A 21,949-nucleotide genomic window follows, 5' to 3' on the forward strand; every position below is an offset into this window, starting at 1 on the left:
CCGTAATGTTAGGAAAAAGTTGAAAGCAGCAGGCAAAGAGGAAGACCTGACATGACCCAATAAAGAGAAGTGAAACTGGCCCCAACCAGAGCCAGGGCGATTTGCCCTGATGCCAGCCTGGTGGAACACTCCTCCTGAAGAAACTAGGGCACTGCGGGACCTTAACCAGATCTGCAGGGCTTCCAAGACAGAGCTCTTCCACCAGGCCTACAGTTGAAGCCCATAGACAGATCAGCAACAAACGCAGAAACCAAATGGGAACAACATCAGACGCCAAAGAATTATTATTATTATTATTATTATTATTATTATTATTATTATTATTATTATTATTAGATTTATAGCCCGCCACTCCCTTGCGGCTCGTGGCGGGTAACAATATCAGAATTAAATAGATAATATCACAATTAGACCAACGCAGCACTCCCCCACCTTGAATAGTAGATGGCTGCTCGTGAGACTGTAACAAATTATAGCAAATGTTATTGTTAGTTTATGTGTTTGATAGGATGTTTTAATCGTAACAAAATTGTGACCGTCTTTCCAACAACGTGCTGCCCCTTTGATTGGCCCTTTGATTGACCCTCGAGGGCCACTTAGAGCAGTGGTCCCCAACCTTTATTAGGCTGGGGACCGGCAGGGCATTGGGCCGCGCCCCCGGGGACTGCGCCTGCGCGGGCCACGCCCACGCATCGGGCCGCGCCCATGGATTGGCCCGCGGATCGGTCCGCGCGAGCGCGGCCTGCACGGCCCGGCCCTGATTCCCTCTCCCCGCCCTCCCACAGTAAGAAGCTTCCCGGGCCGCAAGCTTGCGGCCTGGGAAGTTTTTTACTGAGAGGCGGGGGCGGGGGCGGGGAGAGGGAGCCGCGGCCCAGCGCCATGGCCTTTGCGGCCTGGCACCAGGCCGCGGCCCGCAGGTTGGGGGACACTGACTTAGAGGATCTGGGGCACTATCAGGAAGCACTGGAGGGGCCCTCTGATTGGTCATCCCTGGGAGGCCCCTCCTCCACCGAGAGCCAATCAGAGGCTCTTCCCTGCTTCCTCTGCTGCAGCCAGTGCGTCTCCTCACTTCTACTGCAAACGGTAAATGCTGGCAGCCTCCACCATGTGTGACTGGCCTTCCCACCTCTGTGTGCGGCGAGGAATTAAAAATTAACTCCCACCTATTCAGGAAACTCTTCCAGGGCCATCAAGAAACCCCAGGGTTTAATGAAACCCTAGTTGAGAGAGCCTGATCTAATGGGTCTCTCCCCCGAGCATCCTCTGAGGCATTGGGCCAAATGGGGTCCATTGAATTAATTGGGGAGGGGGAGGGGGTTGAGCACTGCTGGGGTTTTGTATTCTGTTTTAATTTGTTGTAAACCACCGAGCTGGCTGGACCAAGAGTGGCGGTCAACCAATATAATTAAGGTAAAGGTATCCCCTGTGCAAGCACTGGATTATGTCTGACCCTTGGGGTGAAGCCCTCCAGCGTTTTCATGGCAGACTCAATACGGGGTGGTTTGCCAGTGCCTTCCCCAGTCATTACCGTTTACCCCCCAGCAAGCAAGCTGGGTACTCATTTTACCGACCTCGGAAGGATGGAAGGCTGAGTCAACCTTGAGCCGGCTGCTGGGATCGAACTCCCAGCCTCATGAGCAGAGCTTCAGACTGCATGTCTGCTGCCTTACCACTCTGCGCCACAAGAGGCTCTTCCAATATAATTAGTAAATAATTAATAACTAAGAAGTTGACAGTCATTTGACAGTATATATGACACACACAATTACGTACCAACAACAAAAACAACCAAGTAATTCCTTCCCCAAATTGAGTGTATTTATAAATCCCTGCTTTCAATTTTGGATTTTCCTCAGGAAGCAACGGCAGCAGAGTGTGGAAAAGAAGGTTCTAGCATTCAAGTCTCCTCAGGACAGAACAACTGTGACCAGAATGCTGCCGGCAGCTCTTTGGCCTCCCAGAGCTTGATGACTCCTGCTGGCGTCTCTGCAGGTACTTCAGCTGCGGCGTCGTTCTTCATAAGGTAGTTTTCATCTTTTATGATTTACACAATTGTTAATGGATACTAAGCAGCCAAAAAGGCCGGGCTTGTTGAGAGTCGGTGTGGTGGAGTGGTAAGAGTGACCGGCTGGAACCGAGGAGCCCGGAGTTCAAAACCTCACTCCGGTGCCATATTTTCTGGCTGACATTTAATCATTCTTTGCAAGTGCGTTTTTTTCCCCAAGGACCAAAGTTAGAACAACAGATGTTTTCAGTGCTTTTTAATTTTTCCCTCCTTTAGCACCTTAGTAGGGGGGGGGTTTGTTCAGCATTTTGGAGCTGAAAAAATAGGTTTAAAAAATTACCTTTTTGGTATCTTCCAGCCAGATATAGGTTGGGTCTGAATTTTGGCTAACTGAAATAGATGCCCCCTGGAAAATCCTGGGTAAAAATCAGGATTTTTCAGGATGACTGGATAGTTAAAGAGTTATTAAAGGGATTGCAGTCCCTTTAAATGCCTTCTAGGTGAACTTGCCACTTGCAGAAGGCTTTTAAGGGGCAGCAAGCCCTTTAAACACCTTTGGAAATTACATGGAAATTAAAGACATTTAAAGGTGGCTGTGTCCCCTTCCTCTTGCTTTCCTTTGGAAGCAATGGAGGATGGGGGCACCTTCTGTGGTGGCCTGTACACTTGCACCCATATGGGGGTGGTGGTGTTGAGGAGAGGCACCAGTAGCAATACTGCAAATTGGTGCCTCTGCCTCACAAAACAGGCCCCCAGAATCCTAGATACTTCCACATAGTTTATCCATTATACCCCATGAGGATGATAACGGAGTATAAAGCGGACCATGATGGTCCCCATAGGGTATAATGGAGCAGAAAAAAATTGGGATTCCAGAATATTTTCTGAATACCATATCAATATTGGGATTTGGAAATCTGGGAAAATACAATATTTGGGGGTTCAATTTATTTATTTGATTTCCATGCTGCCCTATCTAGCAAGCCAGATATGTACCAGAACATGAAGAATACCGTGTTTTTTTTTTGCACACCCCTAAGTCAACATGGGTCTAGAAATGCTTGGAGCATGCAATGTGCTCTGTGAATTTACCTGAACATAGAGATCTTTTAATTAGATTTATAGACCGCTGCTCCCAGCAAGCTGGCTCGTGGTGGTTCATGGAATTAACGTAAAAACATAAAAACAAATCTCCCATAAAAACACTCCAATATTAACATCCTCCAAGATCTCTAGCATAAAAATGGTGGTATACAATTCAAGATAAAAGATAAAAACTCCCCTCATGCTTCGGCCCTCCAGCATTGGTCCAAATAGTGACCAGTGGTTGATGGTCAAAAACCAGGGTGGCAAACGGGGGCAGCCATCAACAGCTCTAATGCGACATCTGAACTTGGTAGGGGGATTTCATATCTCATATCCTGGCGTCCTCCCACCTAGCCTCAACCAAATGGCTGGCAGAAGAGCTCCATTTTGCAAGCCCTGCGGAACTCAGAAAGTCCCGACAGGGCCCTCAGCTTGTCTGGGAGCTCATTCCATCAGGTAGCGGCCAGGACCGAAAAGGCCCTGGACCTGCTTGAGGCCAGGTGTGCCTTCTGGGGCCCTGGGACCATCAGCAAATCCATCCCCACAGAGAGGAGTGCCCTGCGGGGGGCATAAGGAGGTAGGTGGTCCCATAGATAAGTAGGATCCAAGCTGCGTAAAGTTCCCATGTTTGGAACTGCCTGGTTAGAGGGCAGAGTCTAGGAGGGCGGGGTTTATTGAGGAGTCCACCTTCCAAAGCAGCCATTTTCTCCTGGAGAAGTAAAATAAATGTTTTAAATTAAAAATAATTGTTCTACGTAGTCAAATCTGGGAGATCTCCGGCCCTCACCTGGGGGATGGCGACGGGGAGCGGGGGCTTTTCAGTGGCTGTGCCCTATTCTCAGAGTCAAAAACTCTTTTTGTTTTGTTTTTCATTTTTCTTCACATGCATATTGTGGAGCTCTAACCGTAATGAGCTTTGGAACTGTGATTCGTTTCAGTTGACTTTGGACGTTTTTGTTTCCTTGCTCACTGCTCTGGGAACTTCCCAAAGGCTAGCAAAGCGCCCCATAAATTCTCTAAGCAAATGCCGTTTTCTTAAGCGCGGTCAGATGGCCTCTCTGTTTACGTCGTGATGGATGAGGTACCTGGTAATGTGCTGTAAAATGCTTCCTTCCAAAAGATCTTTTTGAGTAATATTCTCTCTCGTAATGGGTTCCTGGGTGCATTTCCAGCTCTGCATTTTGAGTAATGAAGCCCTAGGTGATGTGCATACAAATTATTTTTAATTGTGGGCAACGCTGCTCTAAGGTGCCTTTGTCTGGCTTGGGAGGGAAAAAAAGTTGCTGAGCAAGAATGTTCCGTGCATGTCTTTTTGCTCTGTGCATAAAACCTTAATTTTGGTCTGAATGACCGTAAATAAATATTGATTGATTGTGTATAAAACCTTTCCAGGCCCCAGAGCCCTCCCTGTCAGTGAGTCTGAGCTTCCACCCTTATTGCAACAGGATCCACCAAGTTTGAGCACTTCCCCATGTCTTTATAAAAGTAGATGGCGACCTCTAACTTAGGTTAAGGCACTGGTTCTCAACCTTCCTAATGCTATGACCCTTTAATACAGTTCCTCATGTTGTGGTGACCCCCAGCCATAAAATAGTGCAAGGGTTCCTTCACAGAAATCAAACCGAAACTGACCAATGGCATGAAGATCCATTGTTCATGAGTGTATATAAATTGGTTATACATTGTATATAAATTGGCAGGCGCCTTCAGGAGGAGTGGCAACAGGGGTGGCACCCCTCCTCGGCCAAGCTGCTCGCCCTGCGGCAACCCCTGTGAAAGGGTCCTTTGACCCTCAAAGGGCTCCCGACCCCCAGGTTGAGAACCACTGGACTGAAGTGACTTGGTCTCCTGTCTATAGTCTGCTGGCCTGCTGAGAACAGGAAGGAGGCATTTTTTCTTTTAAAAATGGGGTCATGCTGGTGGGATGAAGTCACTTCTTGGAAATACCCGGAAGTGACATTATGTTGCCGGTTGATGCAACACTCTACAGCAGTGGTTCTGCAGGACTGCTCCCTGAGAACAGATCTATCAGGATTGTGGCTGGCCCAAGGTCACCCAGCTGCTACATGTGAGGGAGCGGAGAATCAAACACAGCTCTCCAGATTAGAAGATTACACCAAGCTGGCATGCAGAAGGTACTTGGTACATTAGATGGCTGCTCCAGCAAAGGGGATCAGATGGCAGATGATGTGAAAGACCTCAGCTGGAGGACTTGGAGAGCTGAGACTTCTAGTTAGGACTTTGATGGACCATCGGTTCTCATAGAATCATAGAATCATAGAACCATAGAGTTGGAAGGGACCTCCTGGGTCATCTAGTCCAACCCCCTGCACTATGCAGGACACTCACATCCCAATCGCTCATCCACTGTAACCTGCCACCCCTTTGCCTTCATTCTATTCAATATAAGGCAACTTCATGTGCATTTTTGAAAAGAACCAACGTTTTGCCCTTAGTTAAGGAAAGCAATTGCCTTATTTCCTGTCTGAAAATCCTTTGGCGGTTTTGCGGTTCAGCCGTCTTCACCAGGAATACCATGGATGCTCCGAGTCCCTCATTCCCTTGGCGCATTTCCTGCCCTCGGCATTCAAAAGAACTGTATTTGGATGTTTTATCTTCAAAGGAAGCGTTTAGTAGGCAATTTCGGGAGTCGGGATGCTCACTCATATTTTGCATGCCTACGAGTCGCAGATTAAAGAATGTAATTATTCACTAATGAACAGTAATGGTACACAGAAATGGCGGGTCACTCTCCTATTACAGGCACCTGATGGTTTGCTGATATGCGTTTGGCCGTTAGATTGACCATAAAATACAGTCAATAATTGGGGTGACTGGGAGAGCAGGGACCTTATCAGCTGTAGGCTTGATAGGACAGCTTGTCGGGACTTGGGACGCTGATTGAGCAGTGACTGAGCATATGATTAGGGTATTGGAGCGGCGTGCGCCTCTAATGAAATGGCAAGAAAGGCATTGCAATATTAGCACAAGCACTAAATGACTAATGTGTTTTCCCTCCCAATGCTCTGAGGCTTCCATTTGTTCTGATAAACTGTTTCCCGGCTATTTATTGTGAGTCTCCGGGGTGGGTGGGTGGGTGGATGGGTGGGGTGGGGGGAGCTGTTTGCAAAGAGCATTGAATGCTTCACACACAGTGTAGGGATCCTGTGGGTGGGTGGGGAGAAAGGGGGGGCGTGCGGAATTCTCTGCAAACAGATCTCTCTCCCCCTACCTTGCAGATGTTGGCATTCTAAATGAGCTGGTGTCCGAAGTGGAACTTGCAATTAGGAATCTTTGCACTACGTTGGGGGAAGCGGTGATTCCCTTTTCTGTATTTCCTGCTGAAGGTTGGCTCGCCAAGCTCTTAGCACAGACTACTTTCAGAATGCTTTTGGGCCTTACACGTAACTCACATTGAACTTCCTTTGCTCCTCAGAGGAAGGATGGGATAAAAAAATAACAGCTGAAGAAGAAGACTGGGTTCATAGATGCCGCTTTTCTCTCCCCGAAGGAGTCTCAAAGCGGCTTACATTCGCCCTCCCTTTCCTCTCCCCACAACAGACACCCTGTGAGGTGGGTGAGGCGGAGAGAGCCCTGATATTATTGAGGAAGAAGAAGAGTTGGTTCTTAGATGCCGCTTTTCTCTCCCCGAAGGAGGCTCAAAGAGGCTTACATTCGCCCTCCCTTTCCTCTCCCCACAACAGACACCCTGTGAGGTGGGTGAGGCGGAGAGAGCCCTGATATTACTGAGGAAGAAGAAGAGTTGGTTCTTAGATGCCGCTTTTCTCTCCCCGAAGGAGGCTCAAAGCGGCTTGCAGTCGCCTTCCCTTTCCTCTCCCAACAACAGATAACCTGCGAGGTGGGTGAGGCGGAGAGAGCCCTGATATTCCTGCTCGGTCAGAACAGCTTTATGAGTGCTGTGGCGAGCCCAAGGTCACCCAGCTGGCTGAATGTGGGTGAGCTCAGAATCAAATCCAGCTCGCCATATTAGAAGTCTGCGCTTCTAACCACTACACCAAGCTGCCTCCCTTGAATTGATAGCAACTCTCAAAACCAGAAAGCTGAGACAGGTCCTTCCCTTTCTCATCACTGTTTGCCTGCTGCTGGGAGGGATCATGGCTCAGTGGTAGGGCATTCACCTGGCATGCTTAAGACCCTAAGATGAAATCCTTGCCATCTCCAGTAAGGATCAAGTTGTAGGTAATTTGAAGGACCTCAGCCTGAGTCCCCAGAGAGCTGCTTCCCTTCTGAGCACTTGGACAGACCAGGGATCTGATGCTTCAATATAAGGTGGCTTAATGTGTGTTCATGTGCTCTTATGAAGTCCATACCAGTGATGCTCACTCTAGTAAGCAGTAGAAGCCAGGAGCTGCCTTCTGGAAGGTGGTGGAAAAGGTTTCTTCTCAGAGCAACCCCATGGGTTGAATTCTTACATTTACCATGCACTGAACAAACCCAAACAAACATTCCAAACAGAGGCAAAACCTTGCTAGAGCTGAGCAAAGGCCCAATAACAAATCCACCTTCCTTTCCCCCTTATGTGGAGAACATTTTCCTTTCAGAGTCCAAAGCCCTTTGCTTGCCCCACAGCAACAGATCTTCATAGAGACTTCATTACCATGGCTAATAGCCCTTGAAAGACCAATTTGCCATAAACTTCTGTTTCCATCTCAGTTGCTTAATCTCCGTTCTTTCTGATCCCGAAAAGAGACCTTAAACAAGATGGTCAAGCAGCAGAAGAGATGGAAATGACTTCAGGGTGCCTGGCCTTCTGGACCGGTCAGAAATTTCTTGTCCATTCCATTTATTATGATCATTTTTACTCCAGATGTGAGCAGAGGCATTGCAGTATTGTGCTGGGAGTAAGCCTCACTGAATATGGTCAGATTCAAGTGGGTAGTTGTGTTGGTCTGAAGTAGCATGACAAAATTTGGGTCCAGGGGCACCTTTAACACCAACAACGATTTATTCAAGGCGTGAGCTTTCGTGTGCACACATGGTACCTTAGACGATGGAACAGGGACCCTAAGAGTACAGGTATAAGGGGAAAGTAAATTAGTAGCAAATTAGTAAACAGCATCATAAGTCCAAATATGCAGTATGATAATTCTTTGCTAGAAAAGCAGTCCTTTGGGTTCAATTATTGTTCACAAAAACATTGAGGCAATAAAAATGTAAAGTTAGTGATTAACGGCAGATACTTTCCCCGGTTGTGAAAAGAAGTAATTAAAAGCGACTTGTCAGATGTTTCTCAGTAAATATGCACAGGACTGAGCTGCCAGCATCCCCAAAGAAGATCGCCTAGGGGCATAGCCCCAAACCTCTTAATTTCACATCTCTTGTTAGCAACCCCTCCTGGTACTGTAGTAGAGGACTGAATTTCTGCTATTCTGGACGCCTCACTTCAAAAAGGACATGGATAAAATTGAGAGGGTTCAGAGGAGAGCGATGAGGATGATCCTGGGTGACAAAGCCCTGTGAGAAAGTCTGAGGGACTTGGGAATGTTCAGCCTGGAGCAGAGAAGGTTGAGAGGGGACATGATTGCTCTCTTGAAGGATTTTAAAGGTTGTCACTTGCAGGAGGGCTGGGAGCAGTTCCTGTTGGCAGCAGAGGAGAGGACCTGCAGTCATGGGTTTGAACTGCGTGGAAAACAATATCAGATAGATATCAGGAAAGATTTTTTCCCCCAGAGTCTGAGTAGTTCAGCAGTGGAATTGACTGCCTAAGGAGGTGGGGAGCTCCCCCTCACTGGCGGTCTTCAAGCAGCAGCTGGACAGATCCTTCTCCTGGATACTTGAGGCTGATCCTGCATTGAGCAGGGGGTGTTACTAGAAGGCCTGGATGGCCTCTTCCCACTCTAGGATTCCATGTTTCTATGGATTTCTCTGATGTCCTCCTTCACTGCAGCCAACTTAGTCCACTTGTTCGTCCTACATCATCCCTTTCTCTGAGATATTTCCAGGGCCTGCATTCTCTCTTGGGATTCGTCCCATCACCTCTGACCGCTGAGAATGAGTTGTCCATGTCAATCCGAGGTCAAAACGTATAATCGGGGCTGATTTTGCGTGCTCCTTAAACCGTCGCATTCCTCGCTGGGCCGCCTTTGCACAAGGAGGCCCTCGGACGTAGGTCTGCGCACCATTTCCTCTCCCCTCTCTCCACGCGAGTGCTTTAACATTCATACATTATTTAATGCCGCCAAGGATGCGGGCTGCCTTTTGTCTTTCTGAACCGCTGGCTGCCCAGGCTCCTGTGATGTGACCTTGGGCAGTAACCATAGAAACAGGTTGAAAGCATCAGCCTTAAAAAAAAAAACCTGTAGTTTGGTAGGTCAGGGATTCAGATTCCCCGAAAGAAGGTGGTTGCGAATTAAGGACGCCAGGCAAAATGTATTACTTCTAACCTGTTAAACCTGATTATTCCACGCCAGTCGGGATTTTTTAGAAGGTTGTGGAGGGAAGGGAAGAGGCAGGGAAACGGATCCATCCCTATTTTAAAATAGCCCTCTTAGCGGGTAAATTCTTGAAGGCTGTCATCTCGAGGCTTGATTTGGCTGTTAAATCCGGGCGGTGTTTCCCTGTTGGGTCGCCAACGTACTTCTCTGCGTTCCCCCCCTCCCATTTTTAATAGCTAAGAAACATTTACTCACCCCGTCCCTCTGGGAATAACTGGCACGGTCGCTTTGCCGGCAGAGTTGGCATGATTTGAAACCCGTCTTGACAGATGGAGAGTAGATAACTGGGTTAGTAGTTAAGTAGGTCACTAGAAGCAAATGGATTCCATGAGTCATCAGATACCGAGCTAGCCCTTCAATGCTGCTGCTGCTGCGGCTGATGCTGCGTGTGGAAATTCTGGAGGCCGTTCAGCGAGTCTGAGGAAGCAGAGGGAAAAAGGAAGTCCTTGAGTATTAGTAGAGGTGGCAATTGGAAAAGCTGGATTAAACAGGGTGTTGCGGGGCAAAGAGCTAGTATTTCATACAAGTGTAGACTCCTAGAGTGGGTAGGGGCCATCCAGGCCATCTAGTCCAACCCCTTGCTCAATGCAGGAACAGCCCCAAGCATCCAGGATAAGGATCTGTCCAGCCGCTGCTTGAAGACCGCCTTTGAGGGGGAGCTCCCCACCTCCTTAGGCAGCCCCTCCCACTGCTGAACTAGCCTCGCAGACTCCTAGAGTGGGAAGGGGCCATCCAGGCCATCTAGTCCAACCTCTTTCTCAATGCAGGAGCAGCCTCAGGCATCCAGGAGAAGGATCTGTCCAGCTGCTGCTTGAAGACTGCCTTTGAGGGGGAGCTCCCCACCTCCTTAGGCAGCCCCTCCTACTGCTGAATGAGACTCATAGAATCCTAGAGTGGGAAGGGGCCATCCAGACCATCTAGTCCCTCCCCCTGCTCAATGCAGGACTGGCCAAAAGCATCCGGGAGAAGGACCTGTCGAGCCGCTGCTGAAGACTGCCAGTGAGGGGGAGCTCCCCACCTCCTTAGACAGCCCATTCCACTGCTGAAAGAGACTCATAAAATCCTAGAGCTGGAAGGGGCCATCCAGGCCATCTAGTCCCACGCCCTGCTCAATGCAGAATCAACCTCAGCCATCCAGGAGAAGGATCTGTCCAGCCGCTGCTTGAAGACCGCCAGTGAGGGGGAGCTCCCCACCTCCTTAGACAGCAGATTCCACTCCTGAACTACTCAGACAATGAATTCCCCCCCACACCCCGATATCTAGCTGGTATCATTCTACATGTAGTTTAAATACAGGTCCTCTGCTGCCAACAAGACCCTTTCCCTTCCCTCGTCTAGGTGACGATATTTCAGATACTTCAAGACAGCCATCCTGTTCCCTTTCAGCCTCCTTTTCTATAGGCTTAACATTCTCCCAAGCAAGTCTCAGAAACTGCAATTAATATTCTGATGAGTTAAAAACAACAACAACCCCAAATCCATAGAAGCATAGAGTTGGAAGGAACCTCCTGGGTCACCAAGTCCAACCCCCTGCACTGTGCAGGACACTCCCAACCCTCTCGCTCATCCACTGTCACCTGCCACCCCCTTGAACCTTCACAGAATCAGCCTCTCTGTCAAATGGCTCTCCAGCCTCTGTTTTCAAACTTCCATGTTTTGTTTGCGTTCCTTAATATGGGACCTCTTCAGGTGGCGATCCTACTGGCCAGCGCCTGAATAGGGGAACTCGCCTTAATCACAACGGAGATGTACACATTTGGGAGAAATGTTTGGTGTGCCGAAAGTAAAGTCACCATGACAAGGGCTCCCGAGATCACCGTTAGAGCCAAGGCAAAGAGTGTTTGTTATCTGTGTGCAGCACAGAATACACAGTTCTAATCCACCCCCCCCCCAAAAAAAATAAAAAATTCTATAGGAGGAGACGATCCGGACTTCTGTCATTTCTGCAAGCCAAGGGGGATGAAGTTTTTCTCCTCCAAGCCCTGCTCGATCCCCTGGGCCCAGGACGGGAACGAATCTTTTCACTCCCCGGTTTGCCTCAGAACTTCCTTTGCCTCGTAATATTGGCGCCTGAGGCCACCGCATGCATAATAACTCTTCTCCGGGGGACCCAGAGAGTCTCCCGTGTCCGTCATTCCGGTAATTGTTCCAGAGGAGTAAGCCTCCCGGGTCTGTTGTAAGGGGAGGAAAAAATTAAAATAAACAGGAGCCCCACGGCATCTGGAGTCTTTACGGCCCCATCTGAAGAAATGGGCTGTCGTCCAGGAAAGCTTTATAGGAGAATGAAAATGGGTTGAATTTTTAAGGTGCCAATTAGACTCTCTCCGGAGCGACGGAAACATCAAAGACCAACAAGGTTCTTTGCCTGGCGTAGGCATGCAGAGAGGAGCGCCCACTTGACCACGTGTCAAACTTGTTAGCCTTCACGGTGCCACAGAATGCCTGTTTGTTTCCCAGAGCGACTCTGTTGAGCAAGGCAGGCAGTAGACATCACACACGGGGTGCTCACGTTTTAGGCCTTTTCACCCCACTGCTTGTTGAAGGATGGCGTTTGGCTGGCGGGAGCCTGGGGCTCAAGTCCCCAGAGGATTTTGGGCAAAACACCTGCCTCACATCGTTGTCATGAAGCTACTTGGAGGTCTTCGAAGCTCTAACAACAAAAAAATGTTAGCGGTATTTTGAAATTTAGAACTTAATAGTCACAATTCCGGGGAAATGTATCAGTCTTCCAGGGCCTTGACAACTTTTGAAGAAGAGTTGGTTCTTATATGTCTCTTTTCTCTACCTGAAAGAGTCTCAGAGCGGCTTACAGTCGCCTTCCCTTTCCTCTCCCCACAACAGACACCATGTGAGGTGGGTGAGGCTGAGAGAGCCCTGAGATTCCTGCTCGGTCAGAACAGCTTTATCAGTGCTGTGTTGAGCCCAAGGTCACCCAGCTGGCTGCATGTGGAGGAGGAGCGCAGAATCAAACCCGGCTCGCCAGATCAGAAGTCTGCACTCCTAACCACTACACCAAGCTGGCTCTCTCACCAAGCTGGCTCTCTTGGCCATGGAGGGCCTCACGTAAGATATCCCATCTCCAAGACAGAACAAATTTTTAGTCCAGTGACAGTTTTTCCCAAGGTTTTATTCAACATATGAGCTTTTGAGTGCATGCCCACTTAGTGTTATGGACTGGAAGTAATCTGTTCATACTTATAGGCACAGTGTGAGAATAAATTAAAATGCAGCATAATGAAAATGGTTATGAGATTCCAGAGATAAATATAAGAAGGAAGGAAGGAAGGAAGGAAGGAAGGAAGGAAGGAAGGAAGGAAGGAAGGAAGGAAGGAAGGAAGGAAGGAAGGAAGGAAGGAAGGAAGGAAGGAAGGAAGGAAGACGCAGTGTCTAGAATACAGGAAGGAAGGAAGGAAGGAAGGAAGGAAGGAAGGAAGGAAGGAAGGAAGGAAGGAAGGAAGGAAGGAAGGAAGGAAGGAAGGAAGGAAGGAAGACGCAGTGTCCAGAATAGTGGAAGGAACGAAGGGAGGAAGGAAGGAAGGAAGGAAGGGAGGGAGGGAGGGAGGGAGGGAGGGAGGGAGGAAGGAAGGAGTAGGTGCCACACGGATCACTATTGTGGCTGATGCTGTTCCCTCTGTTCATAAATGATTTCGAACAGGGGGTGAGCAGAGTGGTAGCCAGGCTTGCATGATATGAAATTATTCAAGATAGTAAACATCAGAGTGGATTGTGAAGAGCTCCGGGAGGATCTCCAGAAATTGAGTGGGTGGGCAAAAACTTGGCAAATTAGGTGGCGATTCGTGTTGATATGAAGTGGCAGAACAAGGTTTGAGTCCAATGGCACCTTTAAGACCAACAGAATTTTATTTGAATGAAACGTAGTTGGTCTTAAAAGCGACATTGGACTCAAACTATGTTGGGGAAGTATAAGGCAGTGTGCACTGGAAACAAAAAAACCCTGTCACTTTCAGTCTGTACGGTTGGTTCCGAACTGAAGGAGAAGAGCTGGTCTTATATCCTGCTTCTCACTACCTGAAGGAGTCTCAAAGCGACCTTCCCCATCTCTCCTCAAAAGACAACCTGTGAGGTAAGTGGGGCTGAGAGAGCTCCGACAGGGCTGCTTGGTCAGGACAGCACCAACAGGACTTTTGACAGGCCCAAGGTCACCCAGTGGGCTGGATGTGGAGGAGGGGGGAACAAATCTGGCTCTCCAGATTAGAAGTAGCTGCTCTTTACCACTACGCCAAGCTGACTGGGGCTAGGATTGAAGGCGTCTTGGAGTTAGAGAGGACAGTTCTGGGAGCGGAACAGTATCATAGAATCATAGAGTTGGAAGGGACCTCCTGGGTCATCTAGTCCAACCTCCTGCACTATGCAGGACACTCACAACCCTATCGCTCATCCACTGTAACCTGCCACCCCCTTGAACCTTCACAGAATCAGCCTCTCCGTCAGATGGCTCTCCAGCCTCTGCTTAAAAAGATGGAGAACCCACCACCTTCCCAGGAAGCCTGTTCCACTGAGGAACCGCTCTAACTGTCAGGAACTTCTTCCGGATGTTCAGACGGAATTTCTTTTGCATTAATTTCATCCCATTGGTTCTGCTCCGTCCCACCGGGGCAAGAGAGAACAACTCTGCTCCATCCTCTACATGGCAGCCTTTTATATACATGAAGATGGTGTCTTTCCAAGGCTCGTCTTTGACATTTCCCCTCCCCACGCAGGTGTGCCGCTCGATCTGAGACATGTACCCCGGGATTTCTCACCACGCGGCAGGGCCAGCCTCGGCATCGTGCCCTCTGCGGTGCTGCAAGAGCTCCTGAAGGGCTCTTCTCGGATCACCTGCCGCTTCGTGGGCACGTCTAACGATTGCGTTGCTCCAAGCAACCACTGGACATGCTTGTGCGGGCAGGCCTGCCGGCGCCTTCTCGCTGCCGGGAGCAACACTTGTGTTAGCTCAGGTAGCATTTATTGTTTGGAAATCGCTGTATTGTGCTGTGGGGGGGGGGGGGGAGCCTGTGTTTAGCTCGTCGCTGTGGAAGCAACACCGAGATTCTCTTTCTCTTGCAAACAGCAAACAAAATAATGTTTGCTCGACTCAGATTCTGTCTAGTGTCGGCGTTGGAGGGGAGAATGATCCTCAGCTGGAATGGCACTTTTAGTCCTTATATTCTTGTAAGATGGATATTAACCCTCTCTGATGCCAGCTTATTTGTGCCCTCCCCACCCCAAGTGCATTATGTACATAGAAAAGACAGGTAAGATGTATAGTAACCCTCTCTGTTGCCAGACTATGTGCCCCTTCCCCACACCAAGTGTTTTAGGTTCATAGAAAAGACAAGGACATAGAAAAGACAGGTAAGATGGATATTCATAGAATCACAGAATCATAGAGTTGGAAGGGGCCATACAGGCCATCTAGTCCAACCCCCTGCTCAACGCAGGTTCAGCCCTAAGCATCCTAAAGCATCCAAGAAAAGTGTGTATCCAACCTTTGCTTGAAGACTGCCAGTGAGGGGGAGCTCACCACCTCCTTAGGCAGCCTATTCCACTGCTGAACTACTCTGACTGTGAAAATCTTTTTCCTGATATCTAGCCTATATCGTTGTACTTGAAGTTTAAACCCATTACTGCGTGTCCTCTCCTCTGCAGCCAACAGAAACAGCATCCTGCCCTCCTCCAAGTGACAACCTTTCAAATACTTAAAGAGGGCTATCATGTCCCCTCTCAACCTCCTTTTCTCCATGCTGAACATTCCCAAGTCCCTCAACCTATCTTCATAGGGCTTGGTCCCTTGACCAATATTAACCCTCTCTGAGATAGAGATGAGGTCTCACGAAGAGTGCTTGCACTCGAAAGCTCACGCCTTGAATAAATCTTTGTTGGTCTTAAAGGTGCTTCTGGACTCTGATTTTATTGTGCTACTTCAGACCAACCCATTTGAATCAACCCTCTCTGATGCCAGCCTGTGTGTCACCCCTGCCCAAGTATATTAGGTTTCCCTGCCCAAGAGAGTTTATGTTCTGGGGGTAGGAGAGACAAATAGAAGGCATCGAAAGAAGGCCTACCCAGAGAGGAGAGATATGGGAGTTTGGGGGGGGGGCTGCCTCGTGGCGGAGTGGGAGGTCTAGCGCTGGAGGTGTTTGCAGATGGCAGCGGAGAAAGGGAGGGATAGCTGAGGCTGACAGCGATGGAGAAGTCAGAGAGGTTAATAGACTGAATATCAGGAGGGGAGGACGGAGCCATCAGAGGGGAGGAAAGGCGGGGAAAAGAAAAGAGGCAATTTCTGCGGAGAACAGGGCGTAGGAAAGGACAGTGGGCGACAGCTTGAATGGGAGAGGCAATCCCAAAATGGAGATGAGGGTTATTAGAAGGGGGGCGCGTGGAGCCCGGTGGGGTCAGAAGGGGGCGTCGAGGAGGAGATCAGTGTGGATGCAGGGGGAGGTGGGAGTGGGTTGTGTCAAGCGGCAGAGAGAGGAAGCAAGGCGTGGGGGGATGGAGGCGTCGTGGAGGAAAGGAAGGCAGGGGTGCATGTTGCCAAGGTGCATGGTGCAGTGCAAGGCTTGTGGGATCTCTGGGGCGAATGGAGGCTCAGTCGCACGAGTGAATGGAGGCTAGGGTTGCGAGTCCCTTGGAGGAGAAGACGCCTCTCCCATTAACAGGTGCTTAACAGGAGCGCTCTGGACCTGTTTGCACTGTTTTCACTGTTATAATGATCAGTTATTAGTATCAGTGTTATGGTTATTTATATGCTATGGATTGTTTCATGTATTGTTTATACGTTTTATGTAAACCGCCCTGAGCCTCCGGGGAGGGCGGTATATAAATGAATGGATGGATGGATGGATCAATCCATGGATGGATGGGTGAGAGCCAGTTTGGTGTAGTGGTTAGGAGTGCGGACTTCTAATCTGGCATGCCGGGTTCGATTCTGCACTCCCCCACATGCAACTAGCTGGGTGACCTTGGGCTCGCCACGGCACTGATAAAACTGTTCTGGCCAAGCAGAAATATCAGGGCTCTCTCAGCCTCACCCACCCCACAGGATGTCTGTTGTGGGGAGAGGAAAGGGAAGGCGAGTGTTAGCCGCTTTGAGCCTCCTTCGGGTAGAGAAAAGCGGCATATAAGAAGCAACTCTTCTTCTTCAGTAATATCAGGGCTCTCTCAGCCTCACCCACCCCACAGGGTGTCTGTTGTGGGGAGAGGAAAGGGAAGGTGACTGTAAGCCGCTTTGAGACTCCTTCAGGTAGAGAAAAGCGGCTTATAAGAAGCAACTCTTCTTCTGCTTCAGTAATATCAGGGCTCTCTCAGCCTCACCCACCTCACAGGGTGTCTGTTGTGGGGAGAAGAAAGGGAAGGCGACTGTAAGCCGCTTTGAGCCTCCTTCGGGTAGAGAAAAGCGGCATATAAGAACCAACTCTTCTTCTTCAGTAATATCAGGGCTCTCTCAGCCTCACCCACCCCACAGGGTGTCTGTTGTGGGGAGAGGAAAGGGAAGGCAACTGTAAGCTGCTTTGAGACTCTTTCTGGTAGAGAAAAGCGGCATATAAGAACCAACTCTTCTTCTTCTTCTAAAGAAAGTACGAGTCCAATAACACCTTTAAGAACAAGAAAGATTTATTCAGAAAGATTTATTCAGCTTTCGTGTGCATGCACTCTTCCTCAAACAACACACAATGGAACAGCAAAAAAAAAAAAAAATGAATAAAGAGAAAGTTAATGAGTCTTGGGCTTAACTGGATGCTGTTTGCTGGGGGGGGTGGGGGGTGTTGTTTCCCTCCATGCCATGAAAAGGTTCAGCTTGCCTATTTCCCCACATTAAAGGGATGGGATGTTTTTCTCCAGTCAGTTGGCAACACTTCTACTTTCTCATCTACCATATGAGATTATTTCAGGCTCATTTTGAGCAGCAGCAGCAGAGAGCAGGCAAGCAAGAGGGAACTTCATTTCGCAGGTACAGTCTTTCTGGAGGGTTTGCAGGAATCCTTTGGGATGGGCACAAACCACGTTTTCATAATTTCGGTCCTTGAATCATAGATTTGGAACGTAACTCCTGCATCATCTAGTCCAACCCCCTGCAGAATGCAGGAAATTCGCAACTACCTGCCCACCCACAGTAACCCCAATTCCATGCCCAGATGATGACTGAACATGATGCCATGTCCTTTTCTTTTCTTTCTGATAATCATTTGGAAACCCGTTGCTTTATTTGGAAAGCTTGAGTGAAGATGGGGGGAAAAAAACATGTTTTTTTGCTCCTATGAAGGAAAATTATGGCTCTTTTGACCAGGGACCGAGGGCATCCTAGGTGGAGAAAGGGGGCATCCCAGGCTGTCTGGATGCCCCTTTCCAACCTGCTGCCAGAAAGTCCCGCTTGGCCGATTAGGATCCCTGCAGGGCTATCCCTGTGCCAGTTATTTGAAAAGAGCAAAAATGTTTGTCTTCGAAAGGTGTCACCTCTAATCTATTCGAGCCCTAAGGCTAAATACTATTTAATATTTATTAAAAACCGGCAGAATAGAGAGCAGATGGAAATGGATGGGAGCCCAGATACATAAGAGCCGATGTACCCTTTTCAAGAGAACTTTCATTCCGCATGTTGGTAATTCCCTGCTTCTAAGTAAGCTAGCTTTTCAGGGGGGAAATTTGTAGCATAACTGTGTCCCTGATGAGCTGCTATACTGTGTGCAGAGTATATTAGTTGAACATAGGGGAATTTTTTTCCAAACCCACGCCCCAAAGTGTTGATGTAAGGCAGGGGTAGTCAAACTGCGGCCCTCCAGATGTCCATGGACTACAATTCCCACATGAAGCTGCTTATCCCGAGTCAGACCCTGGCTCTCTCAAGAGCAGTGTTGCCTTCTGTGACTGGCCATAGCTCTCCAGGATCTCAGAGAGAGACCCTGGGCTCTTGGGAGTTGTAGTCCATGGACATCTGGAGGGCCGCAGTTTGACTACCCATGATGTAAGGAGTAGGATTGCCAATCTCCAGGGAAGACCTGGATATCTCCTGGAATTACATTGACCTTTACATCACAGAAATCACATGCCTGCTTTGTAGATGTACACTGTGGCCTTCTGTACCCTTCCCCAAACCTCATTGTCCCCAGACTCCATCTTGAAATTTCCAGCCTTGTGTGGTGGTGATTTTGGGTGAATGTGTGCACATGTGAAGCACAACTGGCAACACCTCTATATGAAAAGTTTACTACTTGGAAATGAGGATATAGGTCTACTCTAATACACTGCTGAGGATTAGCAGCTATCAACCTTAGCTAATTATAATATAACTAGTGAATAAGCCCGCTGCAGTCTTAATGCAGCAGGCGCTAGCGGGTTCTGGGAGGCGGCGGGGCCGGCGCGGGCGTGGGGCGGGGCGGCTCTCCCGGTGCGCGGGAGTGACAATCGGAGGGGCCAATCGCGCCTGCCGATTGGGCCCTCCGATTGTCACTCTGGGGGAAGGGGCCTATGGGCACCCTTCCCCATCATGGACAGGACCCACCTTAGGTGCCCTTAACGGGTTATATTATCCGCTCCGCCAGGAGCGGTTAGAGATAAGAGCTGGTGTTTATACCCTGCTTTTCATTGTTCGGAAGCTTACAATTGCCTCCTCTCAGCCCCACGTCTTGAGGGAGGTGGGGCTGAGAGAGCTCTGACGGAACTGCTCAGTGAGAACAGCTCTAACAATACGGTTACTAGCCCAAGGTCACCCAGCTGGCTGCACCCAGCCCTCTCCCCCCCCCCAGCCCCCGGCTCGAAAATGGTTGGAGACCGCTGCTCTACAGTGTTTGCTGGCAGGGGCTCATGGGAATTGTAGTCCACGGACATCTGGAGGACCACAGGTTGATTACCCGTGCTCTACAGCACTCCTTCTCACCATCTCCAAAGACTTGGATATCTCTTCTCCCATTCACGCCTGGGAAAGGGAAAGCTTATACACCCCGAATCTCTGGTTGGTCTCTGAAGGCCCTCCCACGGGTGCTAAATAATGCAGTTTCGGCCTGCTCCATCGATGGCTTGCATTTCATTTCCGTCTTCGTTTCCACCTGCTCTTCTCCCCCCAGCAGTTTGCATTTCTTCTGCGGCTCCTGTTGCACATAATGACCCCCCTCCCAGCTCCTCAATATCACCTGCTCCCATTGAGCAAACGTGGATCAATAAATCCCCCCCCTCCAATGACACCCATTTTAACTTCATTTCATAGGCCTGATCTCCGAGTGACCCATTCATTCAGTCATGCTTCCCCATTAACCGTTTCCTCCCCTTCCACCTCATTCCTTCATTTGTTTCCCTTTATCTCCGGCTCCCCCCCACACACACACACCAGTGCCCCCCCCCACCCCCCGGGCTGGTAGCAGCAGATGTTGTGCTCACAGGCTCTGCTTCACTGGGGATTGCGGCATTCCGCACTTAAAGCGATAATCGTGACTTTCCAGGCGGGTGGTAATTTGACAGCGTGCACCTGTTTCGTCTCCTTTTTTTTATCAGTGACATCCCCGGCTCTTCGGTGTGATTATATATTTAACTGTTGTCATGCCTCTCTGGATCCGCCCACCACTCATCTCGATCAGTTTTGACTTTTGTATTGCTGAGTGATAAAAGGGTTTTGGAGGGTGGGTGGGGGGTTTCCAGGTAGCCTGGTAGAACCTGCGGCAGAGGCAGAGTTTTCAGCCGGCTCCAGCATTGTTTGCTTGCCCGCGGGCACCGTTTGCCGCAGAGATGCTAATCGGCGTATTACAGATAATGCTGTAACAACATACTTCGTGTGCGTCCCGGATAGCAATTTGTAACAACAACAAAGAGGGAGCCGGCTTCCCGTGCCGTCGCCGGCTCTTGTCCCAAATACGCACCGTACGGGATTCCACTAGCTTTCCATCTCCGGGTTTGTTGTTGCTCATCATGCTGGGTGCATCATGCACGCAGTGATTCCAGCTGTATGGCTCAGTTCCAGGGAGTTACTTAGATGTGCATAAGGCAGTTCAGTGAGCAGATAGAATCTCTTTTTCCATCCGCCTCGTTTCCTTTCAGCTTGGAGAGCCAGCTTGGTGTGGTGGTTAGGAGTGTGGACTTCTAATCTGATAAAGCTGTTCTGACCAAGCAGTAATATCAGAGCTCTCTCAGCCTCACCCACCCCACAGGGTGTCTGTTGTGGGGAGAGGAAAGGGAAGGCAACTGTAAGCCGCTTTGAGACTCTTTCTGGTAGAGAAAAGTGGCATATAAGAACCAACTCTTCTTCTTCTTCAGTAATATCAGGGCTCTCTCAGCCTCACCTCCCTCACAGGGTGGCTGTTGTGGGGAGAGGAAAGGGAATGCAACTGTAAGCCACTTTGAGCCTCCTTTGGGTAGAGAAAAGCGGCATATAAGAACCAACTCTTCTTCTTCAGTAATATCAGGGCTCTGATCTTCTTCTTCTTCTTCTTCTTCTTCTTCTTCTTCTTCTTCTTCTTCTTCTTCTTCTTCTTCTTCTTCTTCTACTTCTTCAGTTCACCGCAGAGGGTTTCAACAGTGACCGAGGGTGCTGTTGTGTTTGGCGAGGGGGGGGTACAGATGTGCTTGCAAGTACTGTCAGGTAGTGAGCCTGCTCAAAGTTTCCATTGTTTGACTGGGGCAGGAGAGGACTTGCTTAGAAGCACCATCAGATCAAGGTGGAAAGAGGCGGGACCTACTCTGAAACGCCCTCACTCAGCTGAGGCAGAGGAGGTATTTCTGTTCAGAAGCTCTCTCAGATTATTCTGCGGTGCTGATTTCAGGGCTGTATTCCTCGTATCATGATCCCATCCTTTTCACCAGTGCTGAATCCAAGGGTCCAGAGAACAGAATCCTGGGAGTTCATTTCAGTTCTTCATTGTGAGCCCAGCATGGTGGTGCAAGAGGCAAAAACTGAACTAGGGAAACCCCATGAAAACCCCAACTTATATCCAATCCAGCACAGGAGATCTTCCTGCCAGTGCACACTATTGGCCAGTTTCACTTTAAACTGACTGGATCCAGGAGTCAGGATCTAGCCGTGCACTGGCTGCGTGCAGAGCAGGATCACAATCTTGCCTTGGACCTCAAGCTCACAAGCTCGGTCCTCGGCCGAACTGCAGACCCAACACCGAGGATGGGGGAAGGTTGTGCTGAGAAGTCCAATTTGGAATAGTGAGTATAGTTCTGGTGGCTTCATCTCAGGAAGGCTGTTGAAGAGCTGGGGAACGGGTGTGATCCGAAACTGGATGTCCTTATCCAAAGAAGTGAGGCTAAAGAATCTAGGTGTCATGATTCAGACCTTAGCACAAGAGGACTCCTCTGGAGATAAAGAATACTCAAGGCATACTCAGCACGTTTGGATCCAGATGTAACCAGCAAGGAAGCTTCAGCATAGCCTCTGGAGAGAAGTCTTTTTCGTCTTGAATTAGTTGCGCAG

General features: G+C 49.2%; 1 protein-coding gene across 3 annotated transcripts in view; it reads left to right on the top strand.

The window, feature by feature from the left end:
* KIF26A (kinesin family member 26A) overlaps positions 1-21,949 on the top strand; it is a 205,902-nt gene that overhangs the window by 122,221 nt on the left and 61,732 nt on the right. For 2 of the 3 annotated variants that reach the window (XM_077323808.1, XM_077323809.1), the window contains exon 4: positions 1,857-2,023. In XM_077323808.1, coding sequence (XP_077179923.1) covers positions 1,857-2,023 — 167 coding nt within the window. Of the gene's footprint in view, positions 1-1,856; positions 2,024-21,949 lie in introns of those variants that run through there. The other variant, XM_077323810.1, reaches the window with a different exon arrangement.

This window comes from Paroedura picta, chromosome 2, assembly GCF_049243985.1.
Source record: "Paroedura picta isolate Pp20150507F chromosome 2, Ppicta_v3.0, whole genome shotgun sequence".
Lineage (NCBI taxonomy): Eukaryota > Metazoa > Chordata > Lepidosauria > Squamata > Gekkonidae > Paroedura > Paroedura picta.